The 26,114-nt window shown below is 36.8% G+C and overlaps 1 protein-coding gene across 9 annotated transcripts in view; it reads right to left on the reverse strand.

Annotated features, from left to right (window-relative positions):
* Positions 1-26,114, reverse strand: part of COBLL1 (cordon-bleu WH2 repeat protein like 1) — a 141,586-nt gene that overhangs the window by 15,644 nt on the left and 99,828 nt on the right. For 8 of the 9 annotated variants that reach the window (XM_032479597.1, XM_032479590.1, XM_032479592.1 and 5 more), the window contains 5 exons: positions 23,592-23,689; positions 23,243-23,479; positions 5,311-5,464; positions 4,766-4,840; positions 3,444-3,563 (listed from right to left, as the gene is read on the reverse strand). In XM_032479597.1, the coding sequence (XP_032335488.1) occupies positions 3,444-3,563; positions 4,766-4,840; positions 5,311-5,464; positions 23,243-23,479; positions 23,592-23,689 (684 nt within the window). The remainder of the gene's footprint in view (positions 1-3,443; positions 3,564-4,765; positions 4,841-5,310; positions 5,465-23,242; positions 23,480-23,591; positions 23,690-26,114) is intronic. The other variant, XM_032479593.1, reaches the window with a different exon arrangement.

Below are 26,114 nucleotides of genomic sequence, written 5' to 3' on the forward strand. Positions count from 1 at the left end.
AAAATACTGATGCTCACACTCTACTCCACGTTTGTTAAATCAGAATCTCTGAAGGGTAGCACCAAGTTTTAAGGTTCTTCAGGTGATTCTAGTGTGCAACCGGGGTTAAAAGCCACTTACTTGGATGCTTAATATAATTTTAAAGATACAAGTCTACTTGTATCTTTAAGTATCTACTTGTATTCTATAAGAATTATACAATGAAGAATAATTTTAATTTCCACTCAGTTAGCTTCTCAGAGGCAACTTCCCTTAACAGTTTTTTCCTCTACATTATCAGAAAGTATAATGAGCAGATACGCATACTCACGTTTCCTTCTCTCTTTCTCTCTTGGTGGTTTATTTAATGTAAACGGAACTATACTATACCTGATGATTTCCACCAACTTTGTTTTCTCCACTTAACTGTATCTTAAAGATCGTCCCATATCAGAGTGTGTGTGTGTGTCTCTTTTCAATAGCTGTGGTTAATATTTCATTGTATAAAAATGTTTTATCATTATTTCTTAGCACTGACAACAAATGGCCAACTGGGTAAAAGAGAGGGAGACCTCCTAAGCAGTTAGTGTCCACAGTAGCTGTGAAAGTAAATTTAAACCAAAGAATGAGGTTCTGGATCTTTGCTTACGTATAATTCAATACTTCCACCTACATAATAGCAACTGAATGAAGTTTAATTTTACTACAACAGAGGGGGACAAAAGGTGGTATGGCCCTAGATTATAGTGATAAGCCCAGTTAGAAAATGTAATAAAAAGTTTGACATATTTGAAGAATATCTGAAATACTTAAAATGTCTTTAATCTTATTTTTAGGATCTTATTATAGATAAAAAAGTATGCTATTGGGCTTTATAATAAACAAATATGGGGAATTTTAATGACATTGTTGTAAATAAAAATAGATTCATATAAAAATATTAAAGAATTTGACTTTAATATATATAAATCTTTGACTTTATATATGTAAATCTTGTTTTATCATGACATGTGAAATAGGCATTTTGATACCAATGTATAATATTATGTCTTTATAATAAGTAGCCTATTGTACCTATATAGTAAGAGTATATTTATGTAACTTGAAATCTGTGTATTGAGAAAAATGAAAGGTAACTATAGTTTAGATGCAAATGTGTTTTATAAATGGCTCCTTGGTATATATTAAGCTCTTTTGAAAATTATAGTAACCTAGGTAACATTTAGCAAATTATCGATCTTTCTTCTGATTTCTCTCTTGACCATCACAAATGTTATAGAGATATACAACTTTAAGTATGAGGTCCTCTCTAAGAAACTGGTCTCAATTATTTAAAATATGAAGAATGAGTCACATTCTTCAAAAACCTTTTCAAATTACTTTTCTGGGGTTTTATAACTTAGTAGTTACAAGCATCATACAGAATTCTCTAAATATATATATATTTGAAATACATTCCTATCATTAAAGGTCTTACATAAGGCTGTGATTCTTCTAAAAAATTCTAATCATCCCAGAGAACTTTCACACTTTGCTGTTTGACTAGTTCAGATTTTCCCAAGCTTTATTAAATCAAGTTGGTTTTGTATGTGTTAACAGACTTATTCTATGGCCAAGTTTTAGGACTACAGCAACAACAAAAAGAAGTGGGGCTGTGAACACTGAATAATTTTCACAAATGTTATGTCGCAACTGTAATATTCCAGCTTCATATGTTCTAAAGGAAGAAAATTCACTTCTAAAGAACACAGAGTATCCAAAATCTTAGTGTAGTTTTAAGATATAACAACTTCAAAAGTATGTTTAAAAATTTTTAAAAAATCATTTGAAAGTGTAATTATTGAAATTCTTTTACAATTACTTAGCTTTATTTGAATATTTTTTATCTTAATTTTTCAGTCCCTCTAAAAGATTTGACTGAAACAAAAAATGAAATTAAAAAATTATTTAAAACTCACAAAATACAATATGTATAAAAGAAATTTAAATAATTAAACTTTCCAAAGATGTCTTTGTTAAGTTTGTAGCACTTGTAAGTTGTTAAAGCTTAAAATTGCACTAAGCCTTTTGGAATAGCTTGTATATTTTTCTTGGAGATGGTCAAAAGGGCTAAATTGTCTGACAAATACTACTCTTTGCTAAAACAGAATTGTTTTAAATCTAAACTCTGGTGAACTACTTTTTAACCAATTCATTCATTCAAAAAAAATGTTCACTGTGTCAGACACTATTATAGTTGCTGCCAGAGTTGTTTTCTCTTTCATTTTTAAAAACTGAGGTACAACTTATATTCAGTAAAATTCACCACTTTTGGAATACTTTATGGAATGTCCAGTTTTGATACACACACACATATGTCAAATACATATATGTCAAAACTTTGTGTGACCACCACACATAGATACAGAATAATTCCATCAGCCTCCAAAATCCCCCATGCCTCTTGGTAATCAGCTCCACCTTCTAACCCCTGTCAACAGTCATCCCTCTAGTTGTGCCTTTGCAAGAGTGTCATGTGAATGAAATATACCATGTAGCCATTGAAGTCTGGATTCCTTCACTTAACATAATGCATTTCAGATTCATCTATGTTGTTGTGTGTATTAATTATTTGTTGCTTTTTATGGGTAGGTTTTAGTATTCCAGTCTATGGACATACTACATTTTGTTTATCCATTCCTCAGTTTAGGAACATTAGATTATTTCTCATTTTAAGCAATTACAAATAAAAACTCTATAAAGACTCACATGGTGTTTGTATGCACATTGGTTTTCATTTCTCTTGGGAAAATTATTAGGAGTGGGATTTGTGGGTCATGTAGAAAATGAATCCTTGTTTTTATTTTTTTTAAAAACTCCTAAACTATTTTCTGAACTGGCCACACAATTCTTCATTCCTATAAGGGGTGTGTGATAGTATACTAATTTTAAATAACTGGTTTGAGATGATGAGGACCCCTTTCTGAGTCACTGAAAAATTGAGCGAAGTCACTTCTGATTGAATTCAAGTATTACCTAACTATAACGCTCTGCAATCTGGTAACAAAATAAGTCTAATAATTAAAATATAAAAATACCAATGTAAAGCAATACCATAGAAAATAAGCTGCATCTAGATAACAAAAGAGTAGTCCTATAAAGAAAAGATATATATGCATTTTTATATTTATATAGTTATACACTGAAAATCATAAAATTCAAACAGTTTTGCCAAAAAGCAAGCCAATAGAAGAGAAGCTGAAATCCTTCAGAGCCACTGATTTTACTCATTTTATATGTTGCCATATTTATCCACTATATGATTAGGAAAACATCAAACCCTAAAAAAAAGGTATAAAATGTCAAGTAAAAAGGGAGAGACTACTTTCGTTTTTTAACACAAGGAATCAACAAGTAACCAAGTCTGTATGTGATGACATCTGTCTGTCTTCACCAAAGCAGGCGGGGAAGTCCAGGTCACCTACACGGCAGAGATGCGGCGGCTGCCTCGGGGGTTGCAGGCCACTCGGGGAGGGGCGCCCCCGCCGGCAGCGTGGGGACAGCGCTCTGCTCGCGACCGGGGAGCCCAGGGCCAGGGGAGGCTTCTGCCAAAGAAGTAAAAGCTGTGGAAATAGCACTTAGACAACAGGGTCAAGGCAAATAGAGATCTTGAAAAGGATTTTGGAAGAAATCAGATTTGTTAGCTCACCGTTAGCCACGCATGAAACAAGAAGCGGGAAAAGGGGAAAGAGGGAAGAGAAGGAGACATAGCTATCAAGCAAAGTGTTAACAGCAGCCACTTTTCTCTAATACTTCAGAACCTTGTCATTTCATTTACCTAGTTTGATATTATTTAGTAGATTTCCTTTGTGAAACAGAATGGTATCATCGATACTACTCTGGGTAAGACTTGAGAAAAATCATTACTCATCATCTAATAACAGTGTTTTTAATCACAGAGGAAAGGAGAATTCTATGTCAAATTTCTAAAATTTCTTAAATTTCTAAGTATCAACTAAGGGTTAAAGATTCAGGAGCATTTGGGTGCTTCTGAGTTTTCCTGTATTTGTGAATATGAATGATAAAAATGAGGTAGTTATATTAAGAAATTTTCCTACCTATCAAAATATCCCCTTGCTGAAGTATGATACAGTAATTTCTATTTTTGATTAAACATTAGGCTGTCATATTCATTTACATCTAACTTTAAGGATTAAGAAACTTTATCATACTTATTCTTAAAATAGTTACTAATAGCTATTATTAAAAAATTAGGAAATAGGATTAGATTCAATTTATTTTAAACTGGCGTTTCATGTATTTCGAGAGACTCTAAAACAAAACCATACAATAGAAAATACTGCATAATAAATACTTACCACGAGGTTAGTACACTATGAATTCATACCTAGGACAGTTGCAGAAAGGGTGCTTTACACCTCCATGTAAGGTTTCTCCTGAACACACCAAGGTACATTCCTAAGATGTGTCATTCCTCTTAGGTAGAAGGTTAGTGAATGGTGACCTGACACTGCATGCGGAAAAGCAGGAGACCATGTAGACCATGTAGGAAAAGTACTCAAGGAACATCACAGAACTGAACTTTTGATTTCTGTATCCAACATTCTGAACTTGGCTTGGGGGCGGGGGGGGGGGGGAGTTTACTTCATAATATACAACATTTGGGAAATGGAGTCAAAACATCTGTGTCTCTTTCATATTCAGAGCATTACAACTAGATTCATTCCTCATCTATCCCGGAAGTGCTTTCTCAGTAGGTACATGATGCGGAATAAAGGTGCCATACCCGGGCTAGACAGGCCCTCAGGAAGGCTGGCTTCCAAGACACTGTCTGTAGGAACTGCAGGTACTGACTGCCCAGCTAGAAGACAGAAGAAACACAACTTATGAGCAAGTCACATTCACAAATGAAACAATTCCTCAGTAGCTTAACTTAGTAATTTTTATATAATTCAGAAAGAGATAGCCGTAACCTTGTTAGAAGCCATTTTACTGTCCAGCTGTGATACAACTAAAATCTACTTTCCCCATTCCTACATTCCAATCCTGAAAGGCAGTATCTTTCTGAACAGATTCACAAATTATAACATGCTCATTTTAGGATAATGGAGCTGTACAATTTTTTCATTTTATTTTGTTACGTTGCAGATTTTAAAAAGAGAATAATCAAGGACTATCTAAATATTATTGTTGAAATCAATTAAAAGCCTAGGATTAAGTACTATTATTATTTAATAAAGAGGCTTAATTTATGATCTGTTATTTCTACTGTCTACTGTATATTAAAAAAAAACAGCAGAAACGTAATGTTAACGGGGAAAGTGCCATTACCAGTCACGTGACTATTTTCATCACTTTGTTGCAGAGGTATTTTGGAGGGTGGAGAAGGTGCTTTCCGCTTTGTCCTTTTCAAAGATGAATTCCCAGTGGATGTGCTACTGAGCTGCAGAGAGCCTGTCCTCACTCTGCTTGCTCTGCAGGGATTCTGTGGAAAACAAAATGACCAAACATAATCTCTATTTAGAAATGAACAGCAAACTTTAGAAAGACACTGACCTTTATATCAAACACATCATATGCCAATATGGAACACAATGGCCATTCATTCAAAAAGCATTTATGGAGTATCTGCCCTGTGCCAGAAATGGATATGTAAAGAAAAATAAAATATGGTCCTTCTCAAGAAAGGTAGGCTAGAGTGGGAGGCTGTCATGTCAACAACTAATTAAAATGTAGAAGACTCATGGGCAACACAGTTAAAAACTAACTTTCAAAGAAAAATCTGGAGAAAACATTGAATGTAAATTAAAAAGGGGAAGAATATTTGTACATTAAGACTGGTTTGATTAATCTTTATCTTTTAGCAAAGTATCTCAATGACAAACATTTCAAAAATCTATATGTCTACCCAAGGCAAGGTCATTTGAGGTTGTCGGCTCCGTACACAGTAACACTCACACTCATAGCATGTGACTGTCAGCAGGCTGGCGGGTGCCTCCTGGCCCACTGCCCTGTCACCTTGCTCTTTCCCTTTACAACAAACCTGCTTCAAAGAGTTATTCATAGCTTTTGTCTCCAGTTTCTCATCTTCCACTTGAAACCCTTCAGTCAGACTTTTCCCACCCTTTGATCCATTAAAACTGTTCCTATCTGTGAGATAACAGAAAATATACATTGGTTTCTGCCTCTAGTTCCCAGCACAGAGGACCCTTGCAATTTCCTAAGTGACAAGCACACAGGAGCATCTTTTATTCTCATGTTGGTCTTGGACCTCGGTTCCTGACACACAGCTCCTGAAACGCTTGTGACTTCCTGGGTAATAGGAGTGTCTTTTGTTCTAATGAGGCAACTCTGGATGGGCTCCTGGATGAGGTCTGGTCATGGGAAAGTCACAATGAGAAGCCTGGAATTTTCAGCCCTGCCCTCATTCTCATGAGAAAGGAGAAGGGCTGAAAATGGAGTTAACGACTGATCGTGCCTCCTTGATGAGGCTGCCATAAAATCACAGAAGTATGGAGTTCAGAAAGCTTCTAGCTCCATGAACACGTGGAGGAGCTGGGAGAGGTCGTGGACGCTCTGTGCCCCTTCCCAGATACTCTGCCCTATATATCTCTTCCATCTAGATATTCATCTATATCCTTTGTCATATCCCTTAAGAAACTGGTAAACGTAACCAAGTGTTTCCCTGAATTCTGTGAGCCGCTCTGACAAATTAATGGAACCTTAGGAAGAGGTCCAGGGAACCTTTGATTCATAACCAGTCAGTCAGAAGTATAGGTAACAACAGGGTCATGTTATTGGCACCTCAAGTCCAAGGAGGGGATCATTGGAACCTCCAATCTACATCCTGTTGGTCAGGAGCACAGGTGATGACGTGGGCTTGTGACTGGTGTCCGAAGTATATGTGGGGAAGGGAGGGCAGTCTTGTGGGACTGAGCCCTTAACCTGCAGAATCAGATGCTGTCTCTGGGTAGATGGTGTCAGAATTTAGTTGAATTCTTGGACAACCTGCTGGTGTCTAAAAATTGCATGGTGGTGTAGGGGAAAACCTCCACACGTTTGGTGACCAGAAGTGAAATGTTTTGTGTGAGTAGCAAAGGAGACTCACAGAGAAGAAACACACAGTAGGGAAGAACTGGGTTTCCCCTACATGGGTACAAATCTGTCTTTCCTTTACACTATCAAAGTCATCAGTGCCCTCCCCCATGACTAAGTCAGTGGTTACTTCTTAGAACGCATCTATTTGACCTATTAGCAGCATTAAACGGAGTTGACCACCCTCTAAAATCTTCTCTTTTTTACTTCCAGGATACTTCCTTGCTCTGCCTAGATCTGAACTCTGTTTTCTACGTTTCTTTCTGGTTCCTTTTCAGCTAGTCCTTGGACATACCCTCTTTGGTATCTGTACTCACTCTCTTATGTCTCCACTATTCTCTGGGTTTTATGTTTTATATGTTGATAATTTCCAAACTTCTGCCTCCACCATGGACCTCTGATCTCCATTTAATGTAGAAGGCCATTTCAAACTCAGCATGTCTAAAACTAAGATCCTGCCAATTCCTCCTTTCCTATACCCCATTAAAAATAGTCCTGCTCTTACAGTCTTCCCTGTATCAATCAAGAGACATTCTTCCATTTGTCCAGGCCAGAAACTTTGGGGTCACCACCCTCCCATACACACATATTCCCTATCACGTCCATCCTGTTGGCTCATCCGGTTCGACTGCTACCACAGTCTGAATCATCACTAAGAACTTTCTAACTGGATTATCTTTTTCCACATCGCTTCCCTACAGTCCTTCCTCAATAGAGCAGCACAAGATTCTGTTAAAACAAAAATCAGGTGAAGGCACATTGTTCAAAACCCACTAGTGGTTTCCCAATTGGCACAGAAAAGCCAAAGTCCTTGTAGTGACTTCTAAGGCCCGCGGCGACCTGGCCCCTAGGCCTCTCCAACCACCTCCTTCTCCCGGTGTGGACTGGAGGGAGCCTCCCTGGCCTTCGTGCAGCTCCTCAGATGTGCCGGGGCGTCCCCACCTCAGGGTGGCTGCCCTTGCTGTTCCCTGCCCCTGAAAGGCTCTTCTGATAATTTAACATCTTATCCCCTCATCTTCCTCAGGTCATTTCTCAAATGTCACCTTTTCAGTGAGCTCCTTGACCCCCAGTGCTTCCTGTCCCTCTTCTCAGCTTCATCTTTATGAGCAGCATTTAATAACTCTCTACCATACCACTAAGTTGGCTTATTTACCTTGTTTATTATTGCTTCCACCAGGTATGCTATAAGGGCAGGGATTTTTTTTTTTTCCTTCCTAATTTGCTCACTGCTTATCTCCAGAACAAAGTCTGGCTCATAGAAGTTTCTCACTAAACATCTGTTGAGTGAATGGAAGAAATGAACCAAACACCGCCTTCTTCATTTGCAAATAAAAGGCCTTGATAAACTTGGACTTAGAAGAGTATGTAAAGCTTGGCCATTTGATCTTACGAGACAATGTAAGTACAGCTAAGGGAAGCCGCCTCGTTCATAAGATGTTAATTAGTCATTATGTCGTGCAACACACCACAGAAAAATCTGGCCAATTTACTATTTTGTAATATTGTAATATCTTGGCCAGAGAAGAAGGGAAGCCTGTCCCCACAGAGCAAAGCCTGAGTTAGCTGCCCTCCCTGCCAGCCGTGGGAGGTACAGAAGAGGAAGGCAGCTCATCTCCGGGACAGAAGCAGGGTCAGGTCCACAGTTGGGGGGCTCTTGGCAGAACACACCTCTCACTAAGGTTAACTCATCTCAACAAGGGGGCTGGACAGGGTGGCACCAGGCTGACCTTCCTGGTAGTCAAAACATTAAACTGCTTCCATACCAAGTTGGTAAATATAGTTACCAACCTCCTCTCCTCTCATTACTCTGGTCCCTTCTACAGAACTCTTCAGCTGTCTCCATAATCCAGCATGAGAAGAGTTAAAGCCTGCCACCCAAACCTAGGTTTTGATTCAGAGTCACTAAAGCCAATTCCAACTGCATCTGAGGATCACCCCTCACCCCCGGCTCTGCCTGGGTGGGTGTATGGGTGGATCCTCAATTGCTGCTTGGCCCTTGAAATAATTAGGAAAAGGCCCTCGGTGATAAAGAGCTGAGAAAGAAATGCAGTGAGGGACTGGCAGTATTTAAATATCATTTTGAATAGAACACAGTTTAAATAAAAACCTTCATACTGATGATACGGCTCTATGTTCAGAAACTTTCACTTGCTATCTTATAAAAGCAACAAATTTAGGGATCGTTAGGGAGAAGGCCAAACATTCTCCTAAAACAATGTGGCACTTCACTTTTTGAAATACCGATCTAAAAACATCAAAAGCAGAAGATGTCATTTTAATATTTCTTGATGAGTTTACTTCTGTAAAGCCCTGTTCACACCTCACTCCTGTCACAGACCTGGTTTATCAGCAGGAACACAGTAAGTGATCAGTAAGTAAGTAGCGAAACATGAAGGCATGGCAGGATTTGCTTTTCTTTCTAACGCCGCGCTGAAAACGCGTTTCCCATGTTTAGACTGACTGCCTCCCTGCAGTCTACCACGGCAAGCCCTGTGCCCCTTTAGGTCAGGTTTCCAGTCACTGTCATTTAATTGGCCTCTTCTATTACCTGATAAAAACAGTCACAACATGAATTTCTCAAGACAATAGTATCTGTTTAGGAGTTAGAGCTCTTAAATTTTGGTTATAATATAATAAAGCAGATAGCATAGAAATAAAAAAGGGAGGAATTTATATACACTGACTCACAAACTTATATGGACCTAATAACTCAAAGACAGAATAAAAATAAACTCACATATTTCATTTATTACCCTAGAGGTCTTAAAATAAGCTAACTTTTTTTTTGTACAGGATATTTACATTTCTATAGATAAAGAATTTAAAATTTGTCAAAATACACATATTTCAGCGTTACAAATGCTAAAATATCTTTAATAGCAATTGTGGAGACAGTTGAGGGAGAGCACATTAGAAGGGCAAAGCCATGAACATCTTAGGGGAGCACATATGTTACAACCTTATTCTGCAGGACTGACCCCCTTACTGTATTGCACGGCGTATCATGAAAGCAAACAGACTTATATTTCTAGACCTGCAATTGGATCACAGAGACTAGGAACAAAGACATCAGAAGAGAACATACTTGTCAGTAGTGCCACCAGATAAACTCATGTTACCTGCATAACTGGATTCAAGGGTGTAATTAGTGGTTACAACTTATGAAGTTTATGACAAAAATATAACTTTAACAACTGACTTAAGATGGGCCAAGGCAGGAGTTTTCGAGGAATAAGAATGGTGAGTTTAGATTATCAACATAGATTAATAATAGGAATATAAGTTTGGTTCTGAGATACGAATGATATTAGTATTAGCATTCAAGGAAATAGCTTAATATACATTTCTTCTTGCCTATAAGACAGAGGCAGGAGTTTTTAAATTTATTGTGGGTGGGTGTGTTTTTAGAGACTGTTACAAAAGAATTTGAATCAGCTAAGCAGCAGCCAGGAGCAAGTCGAACTTGGAGTTACTCTGTGTTAACTAAAATGTCACTATTAATAATAAAATGGAGGAACGCCTGGAATCCTGTATCTACTGAAAACATCCTTCTCTTGGGTAAAAGTCTGCAGGAAAAGAAAGGGTATTTAGGTAGAAGACCTAGGTGTTCCTAAACAGACTGAAGCCAAGAAAACCAGTGTATATTGTGGGAGACATACAGAATAATACAAACCCAGCACACAAGTTTGCTAAAAACCAGACGTACTCAACTACCACAGTTATTTAAGTAAACACATCATGAGTTCCCATATAAAATGTTGAAAAAAAGAAAGGAGAAAGGTGAGAAGGCCACCAATGCATTCTTAAACCCTATTTTTTTTCCTGCACACTTCAGTAGTATGCTGCTTACCAGACTCCCAGTACTGCTGCTCTTGCATTAGTCAGGGCTGAGCTACCCCAGGTTTTGAGTATGAGTCTGTCTAACTGGAGTGAAGCTTACAGAGGGTTTGCAAGTTGGAAGGCAGCCAGTGTAATGGTTACCAAACACAGAAGCTTTGGAGTCAATGCCAGGGCTTAAACCAGGAAGCGTGGCATTTATTGTCCCTGCAACCTTCTGCCTCCTCACCCACAAAGCAGGAGAAGTAACAGTACCGACTTCACGGGGGCTGGATGCTTACGTGAAGCGACCTGCGTAAAGTCCTTAGTGCTGCACCTGGCATCAGTGCACACTCCATGAACAGTAGTTGATATTACCACGTGTAATTTGTCTATTTTCAAGTATGTGACAGCATAAATAAGATAAGCAAATGACAGTTATAATGTGGAGGTTAACGAATGTGGATAAAAGGAGGTATTCATCTGAGACTGCACTCTCTTCAGTGACGACGGTGGTAGGAGTCCTATGAGGGTCAGCCTGAGTTATAATCACCCCGACGCTACTGCACGGACTGGTGCTCAGTCCATGTGTAAGACACATTCGCTGTGTGTAGACTCCACCTGGAACTCACCTGAGGCAGTTTCATCCTACCTTAAAGGACTTTAATAAAAAGCTAAATATCTTACACCAGTTTGTTAAATCTTAGTGAAGGGTACAGGGAAGTGTATTAGAGTATACCAATTCGAAATATTCCATAAATTTAATGTGAACAATTAAAATGAAAAGAACTGCTTATGTGGCTTTGGTTTTTACCACTTAGCTAAGGTATACTGCCTTTGGTCAAAGTATGACTGAAACTTTTAAAAGGAGTTGTGATCAAATTATATTTAAGCCCAAACGATTTACAAAACAGGAAAATAGAGGGGTTTCTTCTCACTACGGGAAAAACACTTGGGTTAATGATTAGAGATATTCAATTATTTACTTTACTTAGAGTCACTAAGTCTGCCTGCCCTCAGTGAAAACTGCACCTCTAACAGGAATGCAAGTCATTGAATTTTACGGTCTGTGAAAAGAAAAACACTGCACAGAGAAACAGAAGTCACTAATGAAAGTGGCGAGGTCAAGCTGAAAACCATGCCAGATAGTTAATCCCTCATAATTCACATCCAGATCAGAACTCACTGGTTCAAAATGGAACTAAATTTAGCTGAAGAAAATAGAATTTAATGGCATTCAATAGATTTATTTAGTACTAGCTCTGTACTGGTTATCAGATCACTTTGTTAATCATAATTGAATTATAAGAGGTGAGTTATTCAAATCAATATATTCTGTATAAAAGAGTTAAAAGAATACAAAAAGAAAAATAATTTTTAAAAAAGACTATATCAAAGGATGGAAATTCAATGGCCCAACTTGTTAAATGGCATTGTTAAATGTTTGTATTAGAAGCTTTGGATTTTTGTTTGTTTATAATATGATTCACAATGTAGGGAGGGGTGGGGCTAAAGAGAACCTAAGCCATCTCTTAAAATTGTCTTAAAACTCATATAATTTTGTTTTCTTCTTAAGGGACAGGCTCCCATTATTCTTCTCCAACCTGGACATTCTCAATAAATGCTATAAAATATTATAAAATAACCTTACAATTAACCTGAGGTTTTCCTAATTTACTATGAATTGTAACCGAAGGACTGAACTTTCATATAACTGAAGGCCAAGCTTTAACTCTTAACTCTAGATGGAAGAATTCTGAAATAATTTTACACCTTAAACAAATAAATAAATTTTCTTAAACTTCAAAACATATACTTATTCTATCATAGTGAATGCAACATAAAAGTATAAGTAACATTTTATTGAATTTTCAAAATAGGCAAAGTTCTGAAGACAAGTTTTTTTAAAATTATAATGACATCAGTTTCATTACTGATTTGATTATAAAATTAGCACAATCTTCTACGAGACGCAAACAGTTCATACGTTGATGAGGAAAAAAAGAAAAATCACTGTAAATTCCAACAAATATAGGTCACCTCATAGAAGTCTTGGTGTCCAACCTTTCACAAATATCTCATATCTGTCCACACACACACACAAACACACGTGCACATATTTTGACTTGTATTAGATGAATGCATACATGCCAGTCTGTCTCCTTCTTTGTTTATGATGTTTTTTGCCCCCCTAACATGCTATCTTTTGGTGGGCCCAGGGTAGTTTATTTTGCTGCCCTAAATCTCCTTATTCTATACCCTTTGCTCCCCTGGGTAGCACTTCCTCCTGACTTCTAAAAATCCAAGACTTGTACACTCTCTTCTTATTCTCTCTGTAAACCAGTTTTAAGATCCTTGATTGAGAGCACTGGAAGTCTTAGCCTGTCTGAGTCAACTTAGATTTAAAAAAATCATACCAGTAAGGGGTGTAAAACATAGGGGTGACATTTCAGGTACCAGATTATTGTAATTGAGAAAGGAGAAACAGGGCAGTAGTATTAGAGCCCACCTATTCTACTAATTCTAAGGGTGTTTCTATCCATCTGCTGAAATAAATTCAATGAGAGGAAGCAATGCAGTTAGAGCTGGATTCACTTATAGGTGTCTAAATTATCATCACCAACTTGGGGTTACTAACAAAAGTTAGACCTCTTCAGAGGATTCTGAGTGACTGAGCTTGCTGCTAGATTTCTCTCAAAATCATCTAGTTTTAAACTCACCATTAGCCAATGATAACATCTGTGTTCTCTGGTTAATAAACTCATTAACCTGAACATATCTTCTTCAAGTTTTATATCTTTTACCTCTTTTTAGTAATGCCCAAAACACTTGTGTTGATTCTTGTGTTACAGTCAGGAGTTCAGGAAAAAAGGTGGTAGTCAATGTTTCATTTTGCTATTGTATTCTGGGGTTCAAAAATCTTTAGAGGAGTAATATCACAATTAGGTACAATATCTGGTTAACACTGATCAAACCAAAGGTCCCTGCAACAGAGCACTTTCATTTGTTAAAGGCCAATATGAGATAACCAAAACAATTGTGTACTAGCAGAGAAAGAAAGTCTTGAAAAAGACTTTTGGAAATTTAGCTACAAAACCTTATTCTACAGAGGAGAAACCCAAGCCATAAAGAAGTTCAATGGCTTGTTTTTCAAGGGAGAAGATGAAGAAGACAATGAGAGAAATGACCCAAAACAAAGAAGAATTATAATAGACCTATTATAGATCCAAGACTCTCTCAAGCCGGGCTCGGGTTTCTTCTGCCCCAATATAATTCTTTCCAGCCCTTCTCCACGCACATCAGAATAAAACCAGAACACACATTTTACAACCTGTGTCACACCCTTCCTTGCAAGGGTTTTATCTTTCACTTCCTGAGGTAATCTGCTTTCATGTCACCAACCCTACAGTACCTTGAGAAAGCATATAACCAAGTCTTATTGGTGATAATTCCTTCCTTAGAGCATTTTTTTTTTAAATTCCAAAAATGCTAACTCATAGTACATCTTGGATGAAAAAAGACAAGATGAACCAGGAGAAGGCAGAGCTCAGGATTCAGTTAAAAAGACAGAGGATGGCAGTAACCACGGTTCTCTCTGGTCACAGTGATCAAGACAGAGGGGTGTCTAGAGGCAGGAAGGAGAACACTCAATATCAACAGGTAACTAACTGATTTCGGCCCTGGACAAGTGGAAAGCAGCAATCAAGGGAACAAACTGCGGCCAACTCAGTTCCTCCCAGGAAGGGAGTCCAGGTTGCATGACAGGCATTATCCAAGTGACCTCACCGTTTTATCACTGTGGCTCCAAAAAGACGCTTGCTTCTCTCCACCCTGACCTCTGTTAATACATGCTGGTCACCAAAGAAAGGCATGTCTCCCCGTGAGGTCCCAAGTGTTACAGCGGTAGAAAGGCTAAGTAAACGTCATACTATGAGAACTTCTAAAGGAAGACTCCTAACACTGATTATTTTCAATGGTATGTTATTAACTCAGTATGTACTTCAGAGAGGTACAACTTTTATAAACTATTAGATAAGGAAGAGAAATCCACACTAATTCCATAAACGACCTATTGTTCTTTGAACAGTATTGTTCTTTAAAATTTAACAACTTTATAATAAGCACAGTTCTTTACATTTAGATCAGAGGTAAAGCTGGCAGAAACCTAAAAAGAAATTGCTCAGGGGATTTTCATGAACATTATATGGGTAACGTGGTTGAGCCCTGTCTGAAACATTAGGAAGTGCCATATAAGCATTAGTCATTATGTCTGCTCTTGTGTGATTATGACCCTTTGAAAAATCTGATGAAAACTGTAACGCAAATTGTGTCTCATACCTGGGAAAGCCTTAAAAGAGGAAGCATATTAAATATTATACCGTGCTGGTGCATTTCTCGACTGAATGAAACAAGTCATATTTTTGGAAGTACAGACAGCTGTATCCTGTATATCAAGCTGAAAATGCCATGGCAACCACTGTTCCTAGGCAATTGTGGAATTATGTGTGTGGTCCACTTTCTATATAATAACTATAAGTGGCGAGTGGAGGTGAAAATCAAATGTTATATGGTAACCTGGAGGAAAAACTAAAAAGTATATTTCTGAAAAATTATAGATACATGCTCTGTTACAACACCCTCAATGACTCTGCATAAAATGACTAGATGAAACTCATTAAGTGAAACTAAGATGACATGTACACTTGCACATTTCATAACATATGACAATCTATCATCTGCTTGTAAAGCATGATAAATATTAAAAGATAAAATTGGGTAAAAGATGAATAATGTCAAATATTTTTAAAAAAACACATCAGCTGTTAAAAAACTAACAGTCTAAGTATTAAATTTCACTTGCATAATACTGTATGGCAAAGAATTTCAGTTTCTCAACATCTGAATGTTTGTCTGCAGCAGAATGCAAAATGAGACCAAGTAACATGCCCAATCAAGAGGATTCCTTATTGTTTTTCCAACCAAAAGCCAACACCCTAAAGAAAACAAGGTACCTTGCTAGTAGCCTGGGAAAAGCAATTTGTTGTTGTAGTCACACATGACTCCCAGCAGCAAAGCCACCCCAAATGTACAAAAATGAATTCTCCAGAAGGTTCTGTGAATTCTATGGGTCAAGATTACCAACAGCTTCTGTCCAGCTCTTCTTCCTCTTCTTCAAATGTAAAAGAGGCTTAAAAGGCTAATTTGTCAATAATACTAGGACATCCTGTCGCCACTGACTTCGTTAAATGTGCTCTTCACAGATATTTGGTCAGCAGACGCAGTGCAGAAACTGGATTTCTGAACTTAGTTTCAATCCCAGAGTTCTAAGTCACTTTTAATTTAAGTCAATGTCATTGCATTTCTGACTTCTGTCACGTATGAAACAAATGACAATCTTATGTAAATAACTGTACACGTTTTATGCAGTAATACATGTGAGCTAGTCCATGTAAATGACAGCATGGGCCAGCCCTTACATATGCTGTTGCACAAATGACATTTCACATCTTCAGGCAGAATCATATTCACAAAATGCTTAAAAAGTACCAAGAAAAACTGCCAGAGAATTTCTAATTGGATGGTTTTCTCTTCCAAATGAGTATTTCTGTACAAGATGGTATATTCACCTTTATAAGGAAAATGACATAAGACCTGAAACTGTGAAAAGAATACAGGGAAATTTAGGGACATGCAAAGGACACTGTAGCAATGACAGTAAACTATGTATTCTTTTAAATATATTCTTTAGGTGGGTAGAAATCATTTTAGATGCAGAAATGTTCCCCCAAAAGGTCAGGATAAGTTATTTTACTAACTGGGATCATCATTGAATCCTCTTTGGAAACTGCACAATCAGTTGCCAAAATTAGCTCAGAAAATCAGTGGCCTTTTATGTGAATATTTTCAGTTTAAGCTCCAAAATCATTATCCAAATACCTTAATTTGCCAGTACTGAGAAATGCCTTTGAGGAATAAGGCAAATTATTAAATACAGACAGCCAAAATGTATAAAATAAATGTGGTTCACAACATTTTTCCAAGCTACTGATAGACTGACTTATCTGTAAGCCTGTCTAAGGCAAATATAATATCAATGTTACTTAAAAGAACATTAAAATAAAATCTCAAAATGAATAAAACTGTGCTAATTATAAACCACTTTTCATGCATTACTGTTATTTATCTCTCTAGTTCTGTTTTCTGGCACTTCACCCAAAAGAGATAAGCATTTGCCATTTCTAATATAATTTAACTATTTCCAACATTTTCTTTCTGCTTTATTCAAAGGTTGCTTTGGGGGAAAAAATTGGAAAAATCAGAATGCTGTACTTCTGTTAAACAGCGCGCCCTTGTGGTTTATTTTACCTCCTAAACAATAAAAATTACAGGATAAGAATGTATCCAAAATTCTTCATGGACTTGGAAATGATTATGTCTTTATTTTTTTCCCAGCTTGATATTATTTTTAATCAGTAAAAAACAGTGCCTTTTTATAATTTCAAATTCAAAACTAAATTGTTAAAATAGATATAAAACGTGGACAGTGATAATGACTATTTCGACAGTCTTCGATTTTAAATTTAAAAAAGCAAGCAGTAAAATAAGTAAAATTCATACATAACTGTATATGTTTTGCTGAATCTCCTAAATATTTTCATCTGGCTATGTAAAAATTTCAATTCAGGGATCATTTGATTTATTGCATTGTGTAATAATATACACTACATTTTAGTTGTTGGTCCTTAAGCTTTCAATATAACCTTGCCAAAATTCTGGCTTTTCTGTAAAAGCTTAAGAAAATTATTGTCAAGAATTACCTGGGCCAATTAATATAAAAGTAAATGTAAGCAATTTTTAAGTTATCCAAGTACTTCTGAAAATTTACCAAATCACATGTGAAATACTAAAATTTTGTTGGACTGACATTCTCATTGTATATATTGTACATGTGTGAAAGCTGTGGTTAAAGTTTACTTATCACTTAAACACCTACTATGTTGCAGAATTTTTCTGGGGAACACAATTCCTGCCCTCTGGTTGAGGGAGAAAAAAAAGGGGGGAGGAATTTAACAATGCTATAAAATTTAGACAATAAAATAACTTTAATGTTTATCTTTACAGGAGTAAATATTATGCAGCCTTTAAAAAGGGAAGCCCTTTATGTACTGATAAAGATATCCCAAATACATCATTCAGTACCAAAAAGTGACATATAACATAGTATATGTAACATATGACCATCAAGAAAGAAAATCATATGTAGGATGTATATTGGTTTGAACATGCATCGACTATGTCTGGAAGAATGCACAAGAAACTGTTAGTGGTTGCCTCTAGAAGAATTTGGCTGAGGGCAGGGTAGGAAAGGAGAATTTTTACTGTATTTTCCTTTTTATCTTTAGAAATAAATATCATATCAATATACTACCTACACATAAATATAAATTAAAATAAAAAGGCACAAGAGAGACAAATTCAGAGAAAGTAAGATCACCCCATGACAGCATCTTTACAAAATTCTCTGTGAAGCAGGTAAAAGAACAGGTAAAATTTGAGTGGGTAAGTAGGAATGAGGAAGATGGAGCTGGGTGGGGGGGGTCACTCTATTCTGAAAGGATAGGAAGCAGGGTCTTGCACAAGTGATGTCAAATCTTTTGGACAGAGTTAGAAGCATACTGAAAAGGATGAGTAATTTTTTTAATGGTGCTTTCGAACAGCACTAGAAACCAATAACAAAATGAAAAGGCAACCTGCAGAAAGGGAGATAATATTTGAAAATCATATGTGATAAAGGGTTAGTATCCAAAATAGAATTCATACAACTCAAGAGTGGGAAAAAAATGGGCAGAGGAACTGAATAAACATTTTTTCAAAGAAGATTTACAAATGACCAATAGGTACATGAAATGGTGTTCAACATAATTAATCATCAGGGAAGAGCAAATCAAAACTACAATGAGATACCACCTCATGCCTGTTAGAAAGGCTACCATCAAGAATATAAGGGGAAACTGCTGGCAAGAATGTGGAGAAAAGGGAACCCTTGTGCACTGTTGGTGGGAGTGTTAAATTCCTCCCCCCTTTTTTTCCCATGGTGCAGCCACCATGGAAAACAGTATGGAGGTTCATCAAAAAATTAAAAATAGAGCTACCACATAATCCAGCTACTGCACTTCTGAGGATGTATCCAAAGGAAATAAAAACAGGATATTGAAGAGATACCTGCACTCCTATATTTCGAATTGCAGCATTATTCACAATAGCCAAGATGCAGAAATGACCTAAATGTCCACATATGGATGAATGGACAAAGAAGATGTGAAATGTTAAATATATATATGTGTATGTCACACACACACACACACACACACACACACACACACACACACACACACACACAGAGGAATATTATTCAGCCATGAGAAACAAGGAAATCCTGCCATTTGTAACAAAATGGATGGACCTTGAAGGCATTACACTAAATGAAGTAAGCCAGACAAAGAAAGGCAAATACTGTATCGTATCACTTATATGTAGAATCTGAAAAAAAAGTCGAACTCATAGAAACAGCAGAAAAAGGTTGCCAAGGATGGGGAGCGGGGGTGGTGATGGGAGGAACAGAAAGCAGTTGGTAAAAGGGGGCTAACTTTCAGCTATAAGATGAATAAAGCCTAAGAATCTAATGTAAATGTAAAATGTGTTGATTACAGTTGACAACAATATATTATATAATTGAAATTTGCTAAGAGAGTAGAACTTGAATGTTCTTACAGAAAAGAAAAAAGAAAAAGATAATATGTGAGGTGATGGATATGTTAATTAAATAGATAGTGGGAATTCTTTCATAATGTATACGTATTTCAAATCACCACAATGTATACTTTAAATATCTTACAATTTTATTTGTCAATTATACCTCAGTAAAGCTGAAAAGAGAGGAAGGGAGGAAAAGAAGGAGGGAGGAAGGGAAGAAGGAAGCAAAGTAGCGCCTTCCACCCCCGCCCTCAAACTGTGATCAGTTTGCAGAGGGCCTTGAATGCCCAGAAAATAACAGCCAGCTATCCAAACTTTCTGAACGGGGAAGTGATGATTACAAAATATTTATGTGGCAACTTGTCAGACTCTTTGTGTTCTGAAGACAAGAAGGGGCAAGACAAGTTATGTACTGACCTTCCCCTTACCCCTCTGGCCCTGGGTTTCCCTGAGGCATGACTTTAGCAGAGGGAATGAAAGAAAGGGACATGGAGACACTGTGAAAGGATACTGGATGAAGGATTGATTGCTAATTGGATGTGAAAAGAAAAAACATCAAAGATGATCTTGAGCTTTTCCATCTGGGAGAAAATAAAAAAGGTGAGTTTGATTTTAAGTACGGTGATTTCCAGGTAGTGATGAGTCAACAAGCAAACATCAGTTCAAACTGCAGGTACAACAATATTGAAATTGGAACAGAGCTGATGTATTCGTTCCTAGGGCAGCTGTAACAAATTTCTGTGACTGGGCGGCTTCAAACTACAGAAGTTTATCCTGTCACAGTTCTGGAAGCTAGTAATCTGAAATCCAGGTGTCAGCAGGGCCATATCCCTCAGAAGGCACTAGGGGAGACTCCTTCTTTGCCTCTTCCAGCTTCTGGAGACTCCTGGCCTTCTTTGGCCTCTGGCAGCATCACTGCACCCTCGGTCTCTGCTGTCACAGGGCCATCTCCTTTGCAACTCTGTGCCTGTGTCTCCCCTCTTAAACCAACACCGCTCACTGGATTTGGGCCCAACTTAAGTCCAGGATTTTCTCATCTCTAGATCCTTGACTTGGACATATCTTTGCAGGGGATATTATCCAAAACACTACAGTGGAGAACTCAACAAAGCATAGATGTTTTCTCTCAAAGAGTAAATATAGGCTAAGACCATGGATCCAGGTACCTCCAAATTTACAAACTGGAAAAGGAACTGGTAGCAAAAGGAAGAGAGAGCTGAGCTATAACAAAGAAGACAGAAACATCAAGACCAAGGAGTGATCATTCTCTTAAAATATGGCCGAGATATTAAGGAAATAAGTGTTGGGATGCCTCGAGAGGCATGAATTCCTGTGAGCATGCACATGTGCGTGTACACACACACACACTCACTCACAATAACACACAGAACCACAGCCTGTTAAGAACTTCTGCAATGAATAAATTTTTTTAAAAGTTCCTCAGCTTCTCCAGGAAAAAAACAAATACTTCCAGGTCCTATTAAACAATGCAGAACTATCCAGATGTCCAGATCAAAGGAAACAATAATTAGAAAATTATATAAAGATGTCTAGTTTGCCAAAGGCAACACACTAAAAAAAAAAAAAAAAAAAAGATTAGTACTTAACATGGAGGCATTACCTGGTCATAGAGCAGAGGGTGAGAGTGAAAAGAAATGGCTTTTAGTGAGGTCACTGGTAGCAAGGCCTAGAATTAAGAAGCAGACTATCAGAAAGATAACGCAGACCCTTCAGGATTCAAACACAAGGGACATTTACTGGAATAGACTGGATGAAGTCATCGGGAATAAAGGCTTGTCAGCAGGGGCTAAGATTTATTTCTATATAAGAAAAAGACAGACTTTGGTAGCCACTCAAGAGTATAATAATTTATACTCTTACAGTGCAGTTTTATGGTTGTTAAAAACATAAAACAACCCCAAAAGTGCTACCTTTCAAATGACTTACTATGAAGAAATGCAAAGTAGTTTTGCTTACAAAATGAAGTCTTTGAGACCCTGACTTGGTCTCCGCTTATCTCACTCAGCTCCAGCCTCTGTCTCTTGCTCCTGCCCAGGCAAGTCGCAGTCTTCCCACTCCCTCATCTTTCAACAGGGTTCCTCTGGCCTGACTAATGCAATCCCACACGGTTTTTAAGATTGAACCCAACTACTACGCAGTTGCCCTGGAAAACTCTATAGTAACTGATTCTATAATTTGAAAAAAAAAAATTATCCTCCTGATTTGTATGATGAGATTTTATACCACAACCATTAGATAAGAAAGTCAATAGAAATAATAAGACAGCTTAATAGATGATTTTCCAAGTAGCTACTGAGTTTCAGTATTTTTGGTGGGGGGGGACTTCATTTTTATCTAATCCAGTTGCTATTTACTTTCTAAAGATGCATATGATAGTTTATACATTACCATTAAAAACTACAGTTAGGGGGAAGGGTGTAGCTCAGTGGTAGAGCTTGCGCTTAGCATGCACAAGGTCCTAGGTTCAATCCCCAGTACCTCCATTAAAAAAAAAAAAAAAAAAAAAAAAATATATATATATATATATATATATATAAAATTACCCCCTCAAAAAAACCCAAAAACAAATAAAATGCATGTGAAAATATTTTTAAAAAACTATACTTAAAATTTTTCTAAGGTTAAGGAAGTACAGAAATGTTTATTAATTGGTAAGGAAAGGTTAATTTACTTGAACATTGAATTTACTAAGCTTCCAAGGGGGAGATAAAATCCTTCAACTAGATACAAGAAAACTTCTCAGTGTCTCAAATATCTCAAAATAAAATTTGCTCTCAAAGCTATTTAAATCATTTGTCTGATTGCAAGCAACAAAGTATATGGTCTTATGTTCACTTATATTTACTTAAATTTTACTTATAATTCACATGAATAAAGCAAGGAATAGACAGACTTTACAGGCATGAAAAGTTGTTTGCAAATGGATTTCTACAAAACAGCATGTCCAGGAAAATTTGGGATTAAAGAGAAGCAACAGTAAGAATGTTTGGGGGAAAAGGTCCACCTAGAACAGCACCTTGAACATAAGAGTACATGATAGTAACTGCAATATATTCAACATAAAAAGACTTTTTTTTTTTTTTTTTTTACTATAAAGTATCTATGTACCAGGCAGGCACAAGGATTTTCTCGCCTGAGAATCTCAGAGTCAGGCCAAGAAGACCTGACTATATCTAATAGTTAGAAACGCAATGTAAAGATTGTGTTGCTGTTTAAAAAAAAAAAAAAAGTGGTATTCAAAAATAAGTATTTTCATTCCTAATACATGCATCAAGCAAGAACCTCTGGTTGGGCTAATAAACTAAGACTTCAAGGTTTATGGACGATTTATTTGCTTGTATATAAACAGACATATTTATTCTTAAAATGGATGTATTTATTCTTTACTGCACTGAAGAACTCTACCTATATAATCTCTCCACAGTACCAATTTATTAGTAACTAGTTATTCATCTTATTACATATTAGTAACTGTTACTAACCTTATTAGCAGCCTGTGTGGAAAAGTTAGGTAAGAGGAAAAACAGATGGTCCCCTGCCCCATACTAAAAACACAAAACAAAACAAATTTACACACCTCATCTGTTTCATCCATACTCGAGGATTTCATCAGACACGAGGCTGGCCTCTCCTGGATGTGAGCGAGGTCCTGGGGGGCGCTCTGGGACCCTGGCATTGGAGGCAATGGAGCGCGCCTCTTCTTGGGTGCGTCCGATGGCAGTGTGTTTGAAATATACTGCTTGGAAATGGTATTGTACCTTGTAAAAGCTGGACGATGCTTGCTTACTAAGGGAGTTGCAGGGGCACTTGCAGTCTAATGAAAAATTAAAAGGCAAAATCGACAGGTAATTTCAAGAGAAAAAAATACATGCAATTAAAAACAGATTAGAAGAATCTTCTAAAATGCTATATAAGAAAATACGTACCTGCTCCCGCTTTTTCTTACTGCGTTGAAAAAAGCTGAAAAACCCTTTATTTTCCTTATCCTTCATAATGTCTAGGTTTTGTGATATTTGGCAGGACTCTAAAAATAGAAGAAAAGCACCTTACTTTTGTACACGGGGTTGTATGTTCACCTCCAAGGTTTCTCTCAATTACTTTCCCTTCATTACTTCATCTAATGCTAAAAGCAACTCATTATGGTTTACTATGAACCATGCACTCTGCTAGGCATCTTATATCTTATCTAATTCTCAAAGCAATAAGGAAATTTAATATTATTGTTCCTATCCCAGAGCAGAGGAAACTGAAGCTTACAGAAACTAAGATACATAGGCCAACAGTCAGGAAATGACACGGGTAGGACATAAACCTAGTTCTTTGTGACTCAGAGTCTGTGTTCCCTACACAATTACCAACATTTCAGAGGTAAAAAGGACTTTCTAATTAAATGAGATATAAAGTTGCTATCATACAGTTTGTCCCTTTATTTTGAATTATAATTTTTCTCAGAGCTAAACTATTATGAAATATTTAATTCTCCAAAACATGATTCATTATAATTACTCGGCGCACTGTTAAACGTTTAAAAAACATGATTTCTTTAATCCAGTGGTTCTCAACTGGGGATGATTTTGCATCCACCCCTGGCCCCCTAGAGGACATTTAAAATGTCTGGGGACAATTTTGCTTGTTACAGTTGAGGGGAGGGTGAAGAGAATGTGCTACTGGCAACTACTGGGTAAAGGCTAGTGATGCTGCTGAACGCGCTACAGTGTGCAAGACAGCCCCTCCACAACAAAGAACCAGCTGGCCCCAAATGTCAATAGTGCTAAGATTAAACCACATTTCTATCAGAAAGGCAAACACCCAACCTCAAGGCTGTACACATAATACTTCATTTTTAAAGAAGTATTTCCTAATGTCCACTAAAAGAGATTACAAATCCAGCAGTGCTGAGTCATCCTGGCCCAGACTGCCTCTAAATACTATTTCCCACTCAAAGGAACCATTTCAGGAGCCAATCTGATATGGCTTCTCTTGGCTGAAGTCAGGACAATTTGGGCATCATAAGAATAATTCAATAAATTGAATCAGGGCACATATGTTTAACTCCATGAATTCATACTAAAACTAAAAAGATAACTGATCCTCATTGCCAATTATTGAAAAAAACTGAGTAAGAGAAAGAATCACACTTTTATCCTGCCTTTTCTGAATGGATTCTATCTACGGAAACAAAACAGCTGACATAGAGAAATTTGCTTTTTAAAGAAATATCTCAATTAATAATTAAAGGAATATTTGCAACAGATTATAATTATTTTCCAACTCCTAATTAACTAAGATAGAGCTAATGATTACTGATGGACAACATCAAAAAAAGATACCTTGTAATTACATGTCTGTTAATGGAAGAACACAATACCACCTGTGAAGTATTCTTGCCAAAAATATCTCACCCAACTCTGATCAAGTCTCTAGATTTAAGAATCAATTTGCCAGAAATAGCATAAAGAAACACAGTAAGCGGGACCACGGGTGCAATCAGCAAAATTCTGAACGTGGGAAACACTATAAGACAAACAACCTGGTTTCTTCAACAAATAAGTCACAAATTTAAAAAAGAGAGAGAGAAAGAAACACACACAATGAGTGGGGATCTGTACATTTTAAAAACATTTCACCTATGAAACACATGGGTTTTACAGTAAACCACAATATGATTTCAGTGACTCTGGAAACAAAGTACTGTACACTGAAATCTGTGGGATGGATCTATAGCAGAACTTAGAGCTCAATGTATACTCTTAAATACATACCCCTTTCTTAGGAGTAAATGTATAGTCTATCTATTTAAAAGAAATGTTAAGAAGAATAAATAAATTATGACAAAGTAGGGGCTAGTCGAGGGAAGCAAAATTGATGCCAATAAATATATTAACACAATGTGTCTCAATAAGACATTAAAAGAGAACCATATTTCACAAATTCAAACTTCATAAATCTGGTGCTTCAAATACTAAATAAGCAATATGAATTCCGTACAGTGAGCTAACTGACAATTAACAACTAGTAATAATAGACCTATGGACAGTAGTTTATGGTAAAAGATTTTTTCACATGCCTAATTCATTTCTTAGAACAATCCTGAGAGGTAGATATTACAAGTTGTTATTCTGAGCTCTTTTTCAAAGTTTGGGAATATAAAGAAATAAAAGCAGATGGCATCACCTCATTATGTGTCTCAGTCCTTGGTGATGGTGACCAAAGTGTTTGAGTAACTTACATCAAGACGCACAGACGTTAAATGGTAGAACTGAACCCAGTATCCATTTAAAGATGATGTATAACACCTCTAACTTATTCTTTTCTCTCTTTTTTTAAAAGAAATGCTACTATTTCGTTTTAAGATAGACACCTCCACTAATCGAATGTAGATATACAATTAAATTTAGTTGGAATAGTAGATAGAAAATTCATATGGTGGTGCAGTGCAGTAACTACAG

Source organism: Camelus ferus, chromosome 5, assembly GCF_009834535.1.
Source record: "Camelus ferus isolate YT-003-E chromosome 5, BCGSAC_Cfer_1.0, whole genome shotgun sequence".
Classification (NCBI taxonomy): Eukaryota; Metazoa; Chordata; class Mammalia; order Artiodactyla; family Camelidae; genus Camelus; species Camelus ferus.